Source organism: Scyliorhinus canicula, chromosome 4 (genome assembly GCF_902713615.1).
Source record: "Scyliorhinus canicula chromosome 4, sScyCan1.1, whole genome shotgun sequence".
In the NCBI taxonomy this organism is placed as follows: Eukaryota; Metazoa; Chordata; class Chondrichthyes; order Carcharhiniformes; family Scyliorhinidae; genus Scyliorhinus; species Scyliorhinus canicula.
This window is the reverse complement of record NC_052149.1, coordinates 136,920,325-136,933,789: the sequence shown is the minus strand read 5'-3', so window position 1 is coordinate 136,933,789 and position 13,465 is coordinate 136,920,325. Positions and strand designations below refer to the sequence as shown.

The following is a 13,465-nucleotide window of genomic DNA, read 5'->3' as shown; positions in this document are numbered from 1 at the left end:
ATTGATGCAGACAGGGTTGTGTCCAGTATTTTGCTTCCTGAAGCCAATCTTACACTGCGTCACAGTTTTGCTGTTGAAATTGGACTCAACACAGTTGGCAACAGGTCCTTTCTGGAACACCTGCATTTGCTTTGAGGATGATTCCAGAAATGTGTGGGAATACATATCAGGAAAGGATTGACAGGCTGGGTCTTGTTTCCTCATATAAAAAGGGAAGGCTGAGGGGTGTCCTAATGGAGGTCTTTCAAATTCTGAATGGTTTGGATAGCGTGGATACAGCAGGAAGGTTTCTACTTGTGGGGATAAGCATCAATATTAAATAGTCATAAACAAATTCAATAGGGAAGTCAGAGACTGTCATCCAAAGACTGTTGAGAGTGGATGTGATAGATATAGTTTATCATTTGCAATCCTTCATAAAATGGGAGTAGTTATATGTACGTTAGGGATCAAAGACCTTGTCAGGGCATTTAGAAGTTATAGAACAGTACAGCACAGAACAGGCCCTTCGGCCCTCAATGTTGTGCCGAGCCATGATCACCCTACTCAAACCCACGTATCCACCCTATACCCATAACCCAACAACCCCCCCTTAACCTTACTTTTTAGGACACTACGGGCAATTTAGCATGGCCAATCCACCTAACCCGCACATCTTTGGACTGTGGGAGGAAACCGGAGCACCCGGAGGAAACCCACGCACACAGGGGGAGGACGTGCAGACTCCACACAGACAGTGACCCAGCCGGGAATCGATCCTGGGACCCTGGAGCTGTGAAGCATTTATGCTAACCACCATGCTACCCTGCTGCCCCTTAGTGGTATTAATTTGTGGTATTTTCATCCTTGCCGGTTACTGCAATGAGTTCCTCAACCCACCCGTGGGCCATGCGTGGTACACATCTGGTGAAGGATATTTAACTTCAATTGGGAAGGTGGCCGGAAGTCAACTTGCATGTTTTTAGCTTTAACAGCTTCCAGTATGTTGTCTTCCTGCTGCTATTAGAATTGCAATAACTTCCCTGCAGCTGTAATTTGTAGCTCCATTTCACTCACCAACGTTTCTGACTCCCTTTGAGATACTGCAGTCAACTGCACATCCTGGATATTCCACCTCCCAACCATTACACACTGCGATTACTGCTGCAAGTTCACTAAGTCAACATGAATAAAGCCCAGTCACAGAAATTGATTGGGTTATGGGTTATGCAGGTAAGGCAGCCCCAATATACACATAGCAGGAAAATCAACCCCATTATCACCCCAGCTCTGGACCTTGGGTTTGAATCCAACCTGGACTGATGGTGTGAAAGATTTTTTCCCTTGCAAGTCACTTATCTCAATATGTTGGAAACCACAGCGAGGCATGAACTGTAATGGATGTGCGGTGCTTGCACAATCTGTTCTGAAGGGTTAAAATTGTTCAGGAAGGATATGGGACCATTATTCACTTACTTATGTTACACCAGAGGTCTGAGCGTTTCATCTGGAGATCGCATGCTGTGTATTCCCATCCCTCCAATTCCTTCTGTCCTGGCCAGGCAATGTCCCAGTCTTCATTCAGCACTGTGTGCCTCACAGATATATTGGGAAATTCTGCAATGTAAGAACTGACTGGAAATGAGCACTGCAGAGAGAATCTAATTCATTCAACTTGTGTCTTAATTCCAGGCTCCAACACCCACGATTCAGGAGCAGGGCAAATATCTGGCTAAAACACCAACCTATGAATTGCCACCTCAGAGGTTTGCTATTGCCTTTCAATTTTGACTCATATTTAGATCTGGTTAGCTACTGGAAAATCAAGTGAATAATTTGCCTAAGAGTGCTGTAACAATTTGTATTTTGTCTTTGTTCTAAGTGTTGATTTTAATTGAGTCTCATTTCAGAGTCGTTTTACTTTTAGTTTACGATAATCTTTTTGTTTCACCAGAATGTGATGAATCACCTTCTGGTGCTCCTGGTTATCACTGTTCACTCCAGTCGAGTTTTCCAGGAATTTTGTGCATCCATGTTTTACGGGCAGCACGGTAGCATTGTGGATAGCACAATCGCTTCACAGCTCCAGGGTCCCAGGTTCGATTCCGGCTTGGGTCACTGTCTGTGTGGAGTCTGCACATCCTCCCCGTGTGTGCGTGGGTTTCCTCCGGGTGCTCCGGTTTCCTCCCACAGTCCAAAGATGTGCAGGTTAGGTGGATTGGACATGATAAATTGCCCTTATTGTCCAAAATTGCCCTTAGTGTTGGGTGGGGTTATTGGGTTATGGGGATACGGTGGAGGTGTTAACCTTGGGTAGGGTGCTCTTTCCAGGAGCCGGTGCAGACACGATGGGCCGAATGGCCTCCTTCTGTACTGAAATGAAATGTTCTGGGAAGTGATGTACAAAGTTGTGCTATTGTTTAGGATTCTCCCATCCAATCACAAAATTAATGAAGCTCCACTGATACAGTGACTAAAGTTGGATACTCCATAAAAGTGCATGCTACCATATACAGTTCACCTTTTTTAAATTACTGATTCTCCTTAAAATAATAACACATATGGGGTGGGATTCTCCCGATGTGGGATCCTCCTCTTCACTGGCAGCGCACTTACGCCCGTGGATTTCCCGATGGCGCGGGGGTGGCCACTTTGGGAAACCCCATTGGCCGGCTGCCGGAGCGGAGGGCCACGCCAGAAAACGGGTTTTGCGGGACAGAGAATTCCGCCCATGACTTTCTCATGGAGTTATTTATTTATTTTATTGTTTTTCACATTTTATATTACATATTTCAGTTTGAACGTTGAGTTTCAGGTGTCATACACGTGTGTAGTATTTTAGAAAGGCAATCAAGATGTGGTTATAATTATACAAGGGAAGAGAGAAAATCAAAAAGCCAACAAAATACAATGAAGTGAGGCCCGCTATAAATATTTACATTTGCCTGCTTCTTCTCCCTTCAGAGGCTGTAGGCCACATTTTGCCGTTCGGCTTCAGCTGCCCTGTCTATTGTTGGCCCTAACTTGTGCCTCCCCACTTGTTGCTGCTCCCTCTGGTCCTCCATTTGTCTTTGGATCTGTCCCCTGCGGCTATGCTCCTTGGGTTTTGAGGTCTTCTTATGGGTTTTTACCCCTAACTCTCCCTCGCCTTTCCCCCCTTCCCTTTCCTTTGCTGCTTCCCCCTCCCCCCCCCCCCCCCCCCCCCCCGCCTCACTCTATTGGTTGTTGGCTACAAACAAGTCCTGAAACAAGTTGGTGAATGGCTTCCACGTCTTGTTGAAGCCTTCTTCCAACCCACGGATGATGAAATTCCGATAGGTCGGACAGACAGTCTGCAGCTTTGGGTAGTGCTGCAGATCGCCAGCCGAGCAGGATTCTTAGGCAGGCAATTAGGGAGGCAAAGGCAAGGGCATCGGCCCTCCTCCCATAAAGAGTTCTGGCTGGTCTGATACCCCGTGGATCACCACTTTCAGGCATGGCTCCACCCTCATCCCCACAACCTTGAACATTGCCTCAAAGAAGGCTGTCCAGAACCCAACACGTCTGGGGCAGGCCGGGAACATGTAGGCGTGGTTGGCTGGGCCTCCCTGGCACCGTTCACATTTGTCCTCCACCTCCGAGAAGAACCCGCTCATTCGGGTTCTAGTTAGCTGTGCTCTCTGTACCACTTTCAGCTGCATTAGGCTTAGCCTTGCGCATGTGGAGGTGGAGTTTGCCCTGTTCAGTGCCTCATTCCAGAACTGCCACCTTATTTTTATCCCTTGTTCTTCCACCCATTTTTCCCTTGTCTCGTCCAGTGAGGAACATGCTTCTTCTGTCGCCCATACAGGTTCCCGCAGTACCCCTTTTCGAAGTCGGCCAGGTCCAACAGCTCCTCTATCATTGAATGTCCCAGCATTCATGAATATATTGTTGTCTCTTTAGGGAGGAAGTTTTTGATTTGTAAATGTCATAGTTCATTCCCTTTGGAAAGTTGCAACCTCTCGGTCAGCTCCTCTAGCGTCGCTAGTAGAAGTCTCTAACTGTCAGTGTCCACCAGTCCTGAGTCCACTGTTTAAAGGTGGTGTCCATTGTGGCTGGCGCAAACCTGTAATTATTGCAGATGGGGGCCATGGTGGACATTTCAGTCAGGCCTAAGTGTTGCCTCAGCTTGTTCCATGTCCGGAGCATGGCTATTACCACTGGGAATACCCACCCCCACACAAAAACGGCATGATAATTTTATCAATCGTGATAAAAAAGGCCTTGGGGATGTAAATCAGTATGGATCTGAACAGGGAGAGGAACCTGGGCAGTACGTTCATCTTGATCATCTGCACCCTCCCCACCAGAGTCCCACTTCTGCAGGTCCTTCTTTACTTCCTCCACCAGACTTGTCCTCAGTTCTGATTTTCTTTGCCTATTATCTATCCAGCACCGGAGTAACCCGAAGTTGAGAAATATAGGGCGGGATTCTCCGTCAGCCGACGCTGGAATTGGGAAACGCCATCCGGCGGAGAATCGTGGTGGGCGCCTGTTTCACATCAAATCGTAATTCTCCGGTGCCTCAGCAGCAGCATCAATGAGTTCCAGAATGCACGGACAGTAAAGGCCACTTGCATATCATTAACGGGCCTGACCCGGTATTCTCCGGGGCCTCCACGATGCTCCACCTCCACTGGGGGGGGGAATTCCTGACAGCGAGATTCACTTGTGCTTTTAAAAATCAGGAAACAGGCGCCGTGGCTGCTGAGGGAGAGAGAGGGGGTACGGAAAGTGTCCAACATCACCATAGTTTGATGACAGTCGTGCTGCGGGCCAGTGGAAGTAACGGGTGGTGGCCAGGAGATGGGCTGCGGATTCAGGGTGGACAGGCATGGAACACCATTGCCGCAGCCTGCAAGGCAGCCATGCAGCTGCACACACCGCTGACTGCCCACTGTGAGCATAGGGCCACAGGTTGTTTGGGTGTGTCCCCCAGGGCAACCCCTAGGTGCCCTCTGACCCCAGCGGACCCACCAGCAGGATGGGTGAGCTCCAGCACAACCAGTGCCATCTTGTTGGCTGGAATAAGTGTATGTGGGGAGTGTAATGTGTATATGCGGCTGTAGCTTGTCAGCCTCCCGAGTGTCAATCACGGATCCGGCGAATCCCACACCGTTTTTCATTGAAATCGATTGTGCTCCACGTGGGGCCAGTGCTAGCTCCTCCACGATCGCTGAATCGGTCCAGTTGCGGCGCCAGTTCGAACCCTGCACCAGCATCAACACTTAGTCTCGGGAATGGAGAATCCTGCCAATATAATTTCAGAGATCCCTTGGTGCTTTGCCCTTCAAAGATACTGTTAGGTTCTTCTCCATAATCAAAGCTGAGATGACAACATATTTGGAGAAAGATAAGAATGCTCAGTATATTTTATAATTCATTTATGGGATGTGGGTACTTATTGCCCATCCCTCGTTGCCCTTCAGAAGGTGTTGATGAGCTGCCTTCTTGAAATGCCACAGTTCTTGAGGCATAGGTACACCAACAGTGCTGTTAGGGATGAAGTTCCAGGATTTTGGTCCTGTGGCAGTGAAGGAACGGAGACTTTTCCTCAGGGTAGAGGGGTCCATTACTAGGGGGCATAGGTTTAAGGTGCGAGGGGCAAGGTTTAGAGGAGATGTACGAGGCAAGTTTTTTACACAGAGGGTAGTGAGTGCCTGGAACTCGCTACCGGAGGAGGTGGTGGAAGCAGGGACGATAGTGACATTTAAGGGGCATCTTGATAAATACATGAATAGGATGGGAATGGGATACGGACCCAGGAAGTGCAGACGATTTTAGTTTAGTCTGGCAGCATGGTCGCCACGGGCTTGGAGGGCCGAAGAGGCTGTTCCTGTGCTGTACTTTTCTTTGTTCTTTGTTGTTCTTTGTATGTTTCCAAGTCAGGATGGTGAATGACTCGGAGGGGAACCTCCAGGCAGTGGTGTTCCAAGGTATCTGCCTTTCCCGTTCGAGATGGTAGTGGTCGTGTGTTTGGAAGGTGCTGTCTAAGGAACCTTGGTGAGCTCCTGCAGTGCATCTTTTTGATGGTCCACAAGGCTGTCGCTGTTTGTCGGTGGGGGAGGGAGTGAATGTTTGAGGAAGGCGGAGCTGCTTTGACCTGGATGGTGTTGAGCGTCTTAAGTGTTGTTGGAGCTGGTCTCACCCAGACAAGTGGAATTTATTCTCCTGACTTGTGCCTTTAGGTGGTGGGAAAGCTTTGGGGGCGTCGGGGGGGGGGGGGGGGGGGGGGGGGGGGGGGGGGAGTCAGGAGGTGAATCACTTGTTACAGGATTCCTAGTCTTTGACCTGCCCTGGTAGCCACAGTATTTATATGCCTGGTCCAATTCGATTTCTGATCAATGGTCATTTTCTGGATTTCGAGAGTGCAGGACTCAGTGATGCTGATGTCATCGAATGCCAAGGTTAGATTCTCTCTTGTTGGAGATAGTCATTGCCTGGCACTTGTGTGCCCGGAATGTTACTTGCCACTTGACAGCCCAAGCTTGGATAATGTGCAGGTCTTGCCACCAACCCAGCCCTCTGGACGAGATACTTAGGGCGCAATTCTCCCGAGTTACAAAAAATCGGGAAGCTGGCGTCAAAAACGGGCGCGTTTGACGCCAGCCTCCGCCCCCCCCGACCGGGAACCGATTCTGCTCCCCGGTTGGGGCTAGCATCGCGCGGCCGTGAACTCCAGCATCGCGGGCTTAACGAATTTCGTTAAGCCCGCTAGCCAAAGTTAGCAACGGCTGACGCGTCAGATGACGTCAGCCGCGCATGCGCGGATTGGACGACTCCAACCATGCTCATAAATTGCGCCTTTTACCTTTCTAAGCTGCTCTACAGCCTTGCCTCTGTCGTTTCCTGAGTAACTCTGGCCTCGGGGATTCCACGTAACTCCCGTCCGTCCGTAGAATGTCCTTAATCAGTCGGTCCGTCTCTGCCCTATCTGTCCTGTCCCTGTATGCCCGGATTGAAATCAGCTCCCCTCTCACTACTGCCTTCAGCGCCTCGCAGAGCACCACTGCCGAGACTTCTCCAGTATCGTTCACCTGCAGGTAATTCTGCATGCATTTTCTCAGCCTCTCACACACCGCCTTGTCCGCGAGTAATCCAACTTCCAGCCTCCATGGTGGGCGCTGAAAGCTGACCTTACAAAACTGCATGTCTACCCAGTGCAGAGCATGGTCCGATATGGCAATTGCCGAGTATTCTGCCCCCACCATTCCGGCCAGCAGGTCCCGACTCACAACAAAGTAGTCAATTTGGGAATACACCTTGTGGACGCGGGAGTAGTACCAGAACTCCCTCGCCGTCGGCCGGCTAAATCTCCACGAATCTGCTCCCCCCATCTGCTCTATGAACCCTCTCAGTTCCTTTGCCATCACTGGCAACCTGCCCGTTCTTGAACATGACTGGTCCAGGCTCGAGTCCAGGACTGTATTAAAGTCCCCGCCCATGATCAGCTTACGCGAGCCCAAGTCAGGGATCGTCCCTAGATCCTCCTAATAAAATCCACATGGTCCCAATTCGGGGCATACACACTGACCAGGACTACTCTCACCCCTTCAAGGTGAGATCACATTCCAGGTGATCAGCCTGGTTGGCAGACACTTCACCCTCCCCCTTTGCCGATCAGCCATCCCCTTTCCTTGGCTAGCCCCCCAGCCATGTGTCGCGCTTCATCTGGCCCGCCTCCTGACCGGCTCCACCCATGACCTGTTGCCATGCCCAGTTTCCATCCCCGTCAGCAGAACGACTCCCCCCTTCCCCCCCAGCAATACAATCCTATCACCTAACCACTGCTCTAATCTAACTATATGCACACCACCCCACCTCGGCTTTCGTTGACTAGCCCCACTCAGCTAGCCTGGGGCTCCCAGCTTCAGCGCCAGCGCGTCTCCCACCCATTGTTCCCAGTCACCCCTCCCCCGGCCCATCCATACCACCTCCCCAGATCAGCCCTACTTAAGCAAACACGCTATACAAGTCATAAACAGCCCCCACAATAGCACAATTCAAGTTAAACAAGACAAAAAAAAAGAAAGAGATAAGAAGTAACAGGCCCTCTCAGTCCTTCCCATACAGACACAGAAAAAATTGCACAAAATTCCCCTGAAGCATCCCTCTTAACCCAACCCTTTTAACTATTTTCTTTATTATTTTCCCCCCAGCCAAGCTCCAACTAATCAAAGAGCCCAAAAAGGAACCATTCAGGTAAACCACGCAAAAAGCACGCAAAGAAATGACAAAAACGGACCCAAACATACAGGCAATTTTCAAAACAGGAGAGACACCACATATACTTAAAAGTTCTAACATGAGTCCAAACGCCCTCAGCTCAGGGCCAGCCCTTGCTTCTTAACGAAGTCCATCGCCTCTTTGGGTTCCTCGAAATAGTGGTGCTGACCCTCATACGTAACCCACAGTCGCGCCGGAAAAAGCAGCCCGAATTTCACCTTGTCTTTCTACAGTATCTCCTTCACCTGCCTCCAGCCTCCCCTTCTCCTGGCCACCTCAGCGCTCAAATCTTGGTAAACACGCAGAGTGGTATTGTCCCAAGTGCAGCTTCGTGTGCTCTTTGCCCATTGCAGCACCCGTTCCTTGTCCAGGTACCTGTGAAAGCGTACCTCCATCGCTCGTGGGGGACCCCCTTGTCGCGGCTGCCTCACCTGCACTCTGTGTGCCCTGTCCACCACCGGCGGGCACGGGAACACCTCGTTCCCTAGCAACATCTGAAACATACCCTCCACAAACGCGGCAGCGTCCGGCCCCTCTGTGCCTTCCGAGAGGCCCACGATTCTCACGTTCTGCCGACAAAATCTGTTGTCCAGGTCCTCCAGCCTTTCCAGAAACACTTTTTTCTGGTCCCTCGACCTCCGAATCTCCACATCCGCCACCGTTTGAAAGTCAGCCTGCTCCTCCACTGACTTCTCCAACTGCTGGAGCTTCTCAGCCTGATCATCGAGCCTTTTTTCCATCCAGTCAATCGCCTTCTGTAGCGGCTCCAAGTTGTCACGCTTCAAAGCCAAAACGTCCTCCTGCATAGTCTGCAGCAGCTGCTCCATTGTGGGCTGGGCTATCGGCGCCTTGCTCTGAACACCAGCCATGCTGGTCTCTCTCACAGCCTCCACTGTGCCCTTATTTGACCACTTCTTCTGCTGCTTACGGTCCCTCCGGCTTCTTAGGTCCATACAATTCTGTATGGGTCCTGTGCCTGAGTACTATTGCTTTCCATTCCGCGCTCATAAGCGCAAAAAGGTCAGAGGAAAAGTTCCAAAAGTCTGACCGAGACGGGAGCCACCAAATGTCCGATCTACTCCCTCATAGCTGCCACCGGAAGTGATCAAGGTCACATTTAACCAAGTTGACATCAAGGGGCATTTAATCTAGCAGGCGCCGGTGGTGAGTGTGCGGACGAACCGAGTGAGCTCAGACTATTTTAGACTGAGCTGGGGGATGAGGCACGGATGTCCATTCTCCACACAGTTTTTTGCCTTGGCTACGGAGCCATTGGCGATGGCGCTGAGAGTGTCAAAGAGATGAAAAGGGTTAGTCCGGGGGTGGTGGTGGAGCACAGGGTCTTGTTATATGTGGACGACCTACTCCTGTATATTTCTGATGGGAGAGATTATGCGGATCTTCGGAGAATTTGGCCGGTTCTCGGGGTATAAATTGAACATGGGTAAAAGTGAGATTTTTGTGTGTTTTCCAGTGTCTCCATATTTTTATACCAAAGGCCTTTTTTAAGCGGGATAATGCGGTGATCTCAGGGTGTGTGTGGGTGGGTAAAACCCTGCGAGTAAGGAAAGTGGTGTGTGAGCGGTGCTGAGGGGGAGAAGGGTTGGCCCTACCAAACTTCAGGAATTACTACTGGACGATAAATATAGCCATGATCAGGAAGTGGGTAGGGGGGAGGGGTCGGTATGGAAGCGGGTGAAGGCGGCATCATGTAGGGGCACAAGTTTAGGGGCATGGGAACGGCACCTCTGCCGTCGGCCCTGTACTCCACAAGCCTGGTGGTGGTGGCGGCTCTGAGAGTTTGGGGGCAGTGGCGGAAGCATATGGGAGTGGCCGGGCATCGGTGTGGGCTCCAATTTGTGGCAATCACTGGTTTGTGCCAGAGAGGTTGGATGTGGAGTTTCGGAGATGACAGCGAGTAGGGATTGAGAGGTTGGGGGATCTATTTATTGATGGGAGCTTTCCTTGTTTGGAGAATTTGGAAGAAGAGTTTGAATTGCCGGGAGAGAATGGGTTTCGCTATCTGCAGGTCAGGGACTTTGTACGAAGGCAGTTTTTGACCTTTCCGCTTCTACCGCCGCAGAGGATACAGAACAAGGTAGTTTAAAAATGGGGGTGGGAGTGGGGAGGCTCTCGGAAATTTATAAAGAGCTCATGGAGTGGGAGGGAAGCCAGTTAGGGGGGTAAAGTGCAAGTGGGTAAAGATCAGCTGGGTAAGGAGCTAGATGCAGGTCAGTGGGAGGATGCTCTGAGTAGAGTCAACACATCTTTATCATGTGCCAGGCTCAGGCTGATATAATTCAAGGTGGTTCACCGGGCACACATGACGGTGGCCCGGATGAGCAGGTTTTTTGGGGTGGAGGACAGGTGTGAGGTGTGCAGGAGGGCCGGCAAATCATGTCCACATGTTTTGGGCATGTCCGAAGCTTAGGGGATTTGCCGAAGTCATGTCCATAGCTTAGGGGATTTGCCGATGTCATGTCCATAGCTTAGGGGATTTGCCGATGTCATGTTCATAGCTTAGGGGATTTGCCGATGTCATGTCCATAGCTTAGGGGATTTGCCGATGTCATGTCCACGGTGCTAAAAACGAGGGTGGCGCCCAGTCCAGAGGTGGTGATCTTTGGAGTTTCATAAGACCCGGGAGTCCAGGGAGAGAGGCTGCCTCCTTGGTAGCCCGGAGATGGATCTTATTATCCTGGAGGGACTCGGAGCCCCCAAAATCAGGGGTATGGGTTAGCGACATGGCCGCATTTCTCAGACTTGAGAAAATTAAGTTTACCCTGAGAGGGTCAACGCTAGGGTTCGTCCGGAGGTGACAGCCATTTATCAACTTCTTCGGGGAAAACTAACCTGTTCGCAGATACAATAAGTGGGGGGAGAGGGGGGGGGGGGAGATTAGGGAAAGAGGGCGGTAGGGGGAGTTAGTTTAGTTTAGGCGGGATCAGCGAGAGGAGATGGAGCGATTTGGAAATTGTGTATATAAGTAATGTTGGCTGGGTATGGTTGTTAGTTGGGTGGCTGTTTACATATGTATTTGTATCTTTTGTTGTTATAAAATCATAAATGCCTTAATAACATGTTTGTTAAATAAAAAAAGGGGGGCATTTGACCGAGTGCGACATCAAGTCCACAGTTGACTGAATGTGGCATCAAGTCGTTTTTGCTTCTTTGGAGTTCGCTTTGCATGTGATGATGTGCCCACTGTAACGTTTCTTATTATTCTTCATATCCAAATTGTCAATGTATACCGACTAAAGATTTTGAAAGTATGGGCAATATTCCCTGGCTTTCTAGCCGCGTGTTTCCCGGCGGTGGGAAGCGGCGTGTCATGGAAGGATTCGCTGCCCCTGCCATTGTCAATGGGAAAACCCATTGAAGCCACCCCACCCTGCTGGGAAACCAGCCACCAGCAAATGGGCGGGGAATTGGGCTCTGAATTTTTCAAATGTTTTGTAATACATTAGGATAATTGTGTTAATTTTGATTGATCCCTGGAATTATTTTACAGAAAAATAAATCTTTCACCCACTTTTCCAAGAGAATCACCTGAACATGCTCCCAGAACAGGCTGTTGGTACAAGATAAGGAGTAGTCCAACAACATGTCGGATGAGTGCTGGTCATTTTTCAGCCTGGGGTGCAGAAGATGGTCAAGTTCTTTACTACATGCAGGTACACAAGACAATGGCAGCTAAAACAGTCTTCAACTTTCTCACCTCTTCCGAGGAGGAGATCCTTGAGAGTTGACAATACTTTATCCGATGGCAAAATAGCAAAGTAAATCAGCATAAAGTACAAGGCTGCTTTGAATGACTGACAGCTTCATGAAGCAAAGTGTTCTTGTGGTTGAAATGATAAAAAAATTTGATGTAAGCTTTTATAAGGATACACTGCTAAGGGAAGCATTGCCCATTCAGACCCACATTCTGCAAGGGAAGTGAAACTAGGAACTTCATGGGGCTGGATTCTCCGTCGGCGAGATCCTCCGTTTCCCCGGCAGCACACTCACGCCCATGGATTTCCTGACTGCGTGGGGTTGCCCGCAATGGGAAACCCCATTGGCGGCTGGTGGGATGGAGGATCCCGCCGCTGGCGGGGGCGGGCTGCACCAGGTGTGGCAGGACAGAGAACCCCGCCCATGGTGTTTTTGGAGACTGTCCACAGTGTCCAACATTTTCATACATGACAAAATCATGCTGTGTTCTTAGACAACATTTTATGTTAGAAGAATATGCTGATCAGTTGCTTGGTAATACAGAACTTGAATATTGCTGAAAAAAAGAGACATGCTGCTCAAGCTTTTCATCTGGCACTGATCAGGACAGATTTGCAAGAATACCAAATTTCAAAGGAAACAATAATTTGTACTGCATGAGAAGAGAGTGATGATTGGTTGGTATGTGGACTCTGGCTGGTAGAGGCGTTGCCACAGAGAATGCACTAGGGTACAATTAACTGCCAAGCTTTTGTTTAAATTCAAACCGGGCAGGTTTAATATGCTAATTTATATTAATATGCCAATTAATATGCTAATTTTATTTTGTTAGGATATCAGATCAGGCCTCAACTTTTGTTGGGATACTGGATGAGAACCCAAAACAATTTTTCGATTTGTAAAACTGTGAGGAAAAGATACTGAATCCCTTGAGTGATAACTCTGACCAATAGATATCTTTTATGTTCAAACAAACTTTAATTTAAACACATAATTAATCACATTAGTATCAAAGAAATAGCTTTACAATGATCAGTTAAACAGTTCTTAAATAAGAGGGAAAACCTGTACCGTCTGCACCTGCCACTAATTCCGATTAAGCAACACAATACAGTTCAAAGGCCACTTATAAATAAAATTAACAAAACATATTGCTTATCTCTGCAGAGACTTTTAGAGAGACCCTATCAAAAGCAGATAAAATACACTGCATTTGGCAAAAGTGCTGTTCAACTTAACATCTTACAACATAAATTTTCAACTTAAAATCTTACAACAGACTGCAAAACTACAGACAGACCTGGCTCCTCCCATTAATTACATCATCTGTATCCCACTAAGTTTCATGATCTGCTTAGCTAGAACTAAATACAATCCTTCATAAATTTTCTAAATTCCAGGGAACCATACACATATTTTTAAAAATCCATTAGCCCTTTATCTGTAACCAAGTAAGTGGTTGGAAGGAATGGTTACCATACTCTTTTACGATACCTTACTTACAGCTTTAGCAGACACACTG

The 13,465-nt window shown here is 48.9% G+C and overlaps 1 protein-coding gene across 1 annotated transcript in view; it reads left to right on the top strand.

Annotated features, from left to right (window-relative positions):
* The window catches only part of LOC119964156, an 87,922-nt gene that overhangs the window by 42,710 nt on the left and 31,747 nt on the right, over positions 1-13,465 (top strand). Inside the window, exons 6-7 of the mRNA XM_038793449.1 lie at positions 1,672-1,745; positions 11,738-11,900. Coding sequence (XP_038649377.1) covers positions 1,672-1,745; positions 11,738-11,900 — 237 coding nt within the window. The remainder of the gene's footprint in view (positions 1-1,671; positions 1,746-11,737; positions 11,901-13,465) is intronic.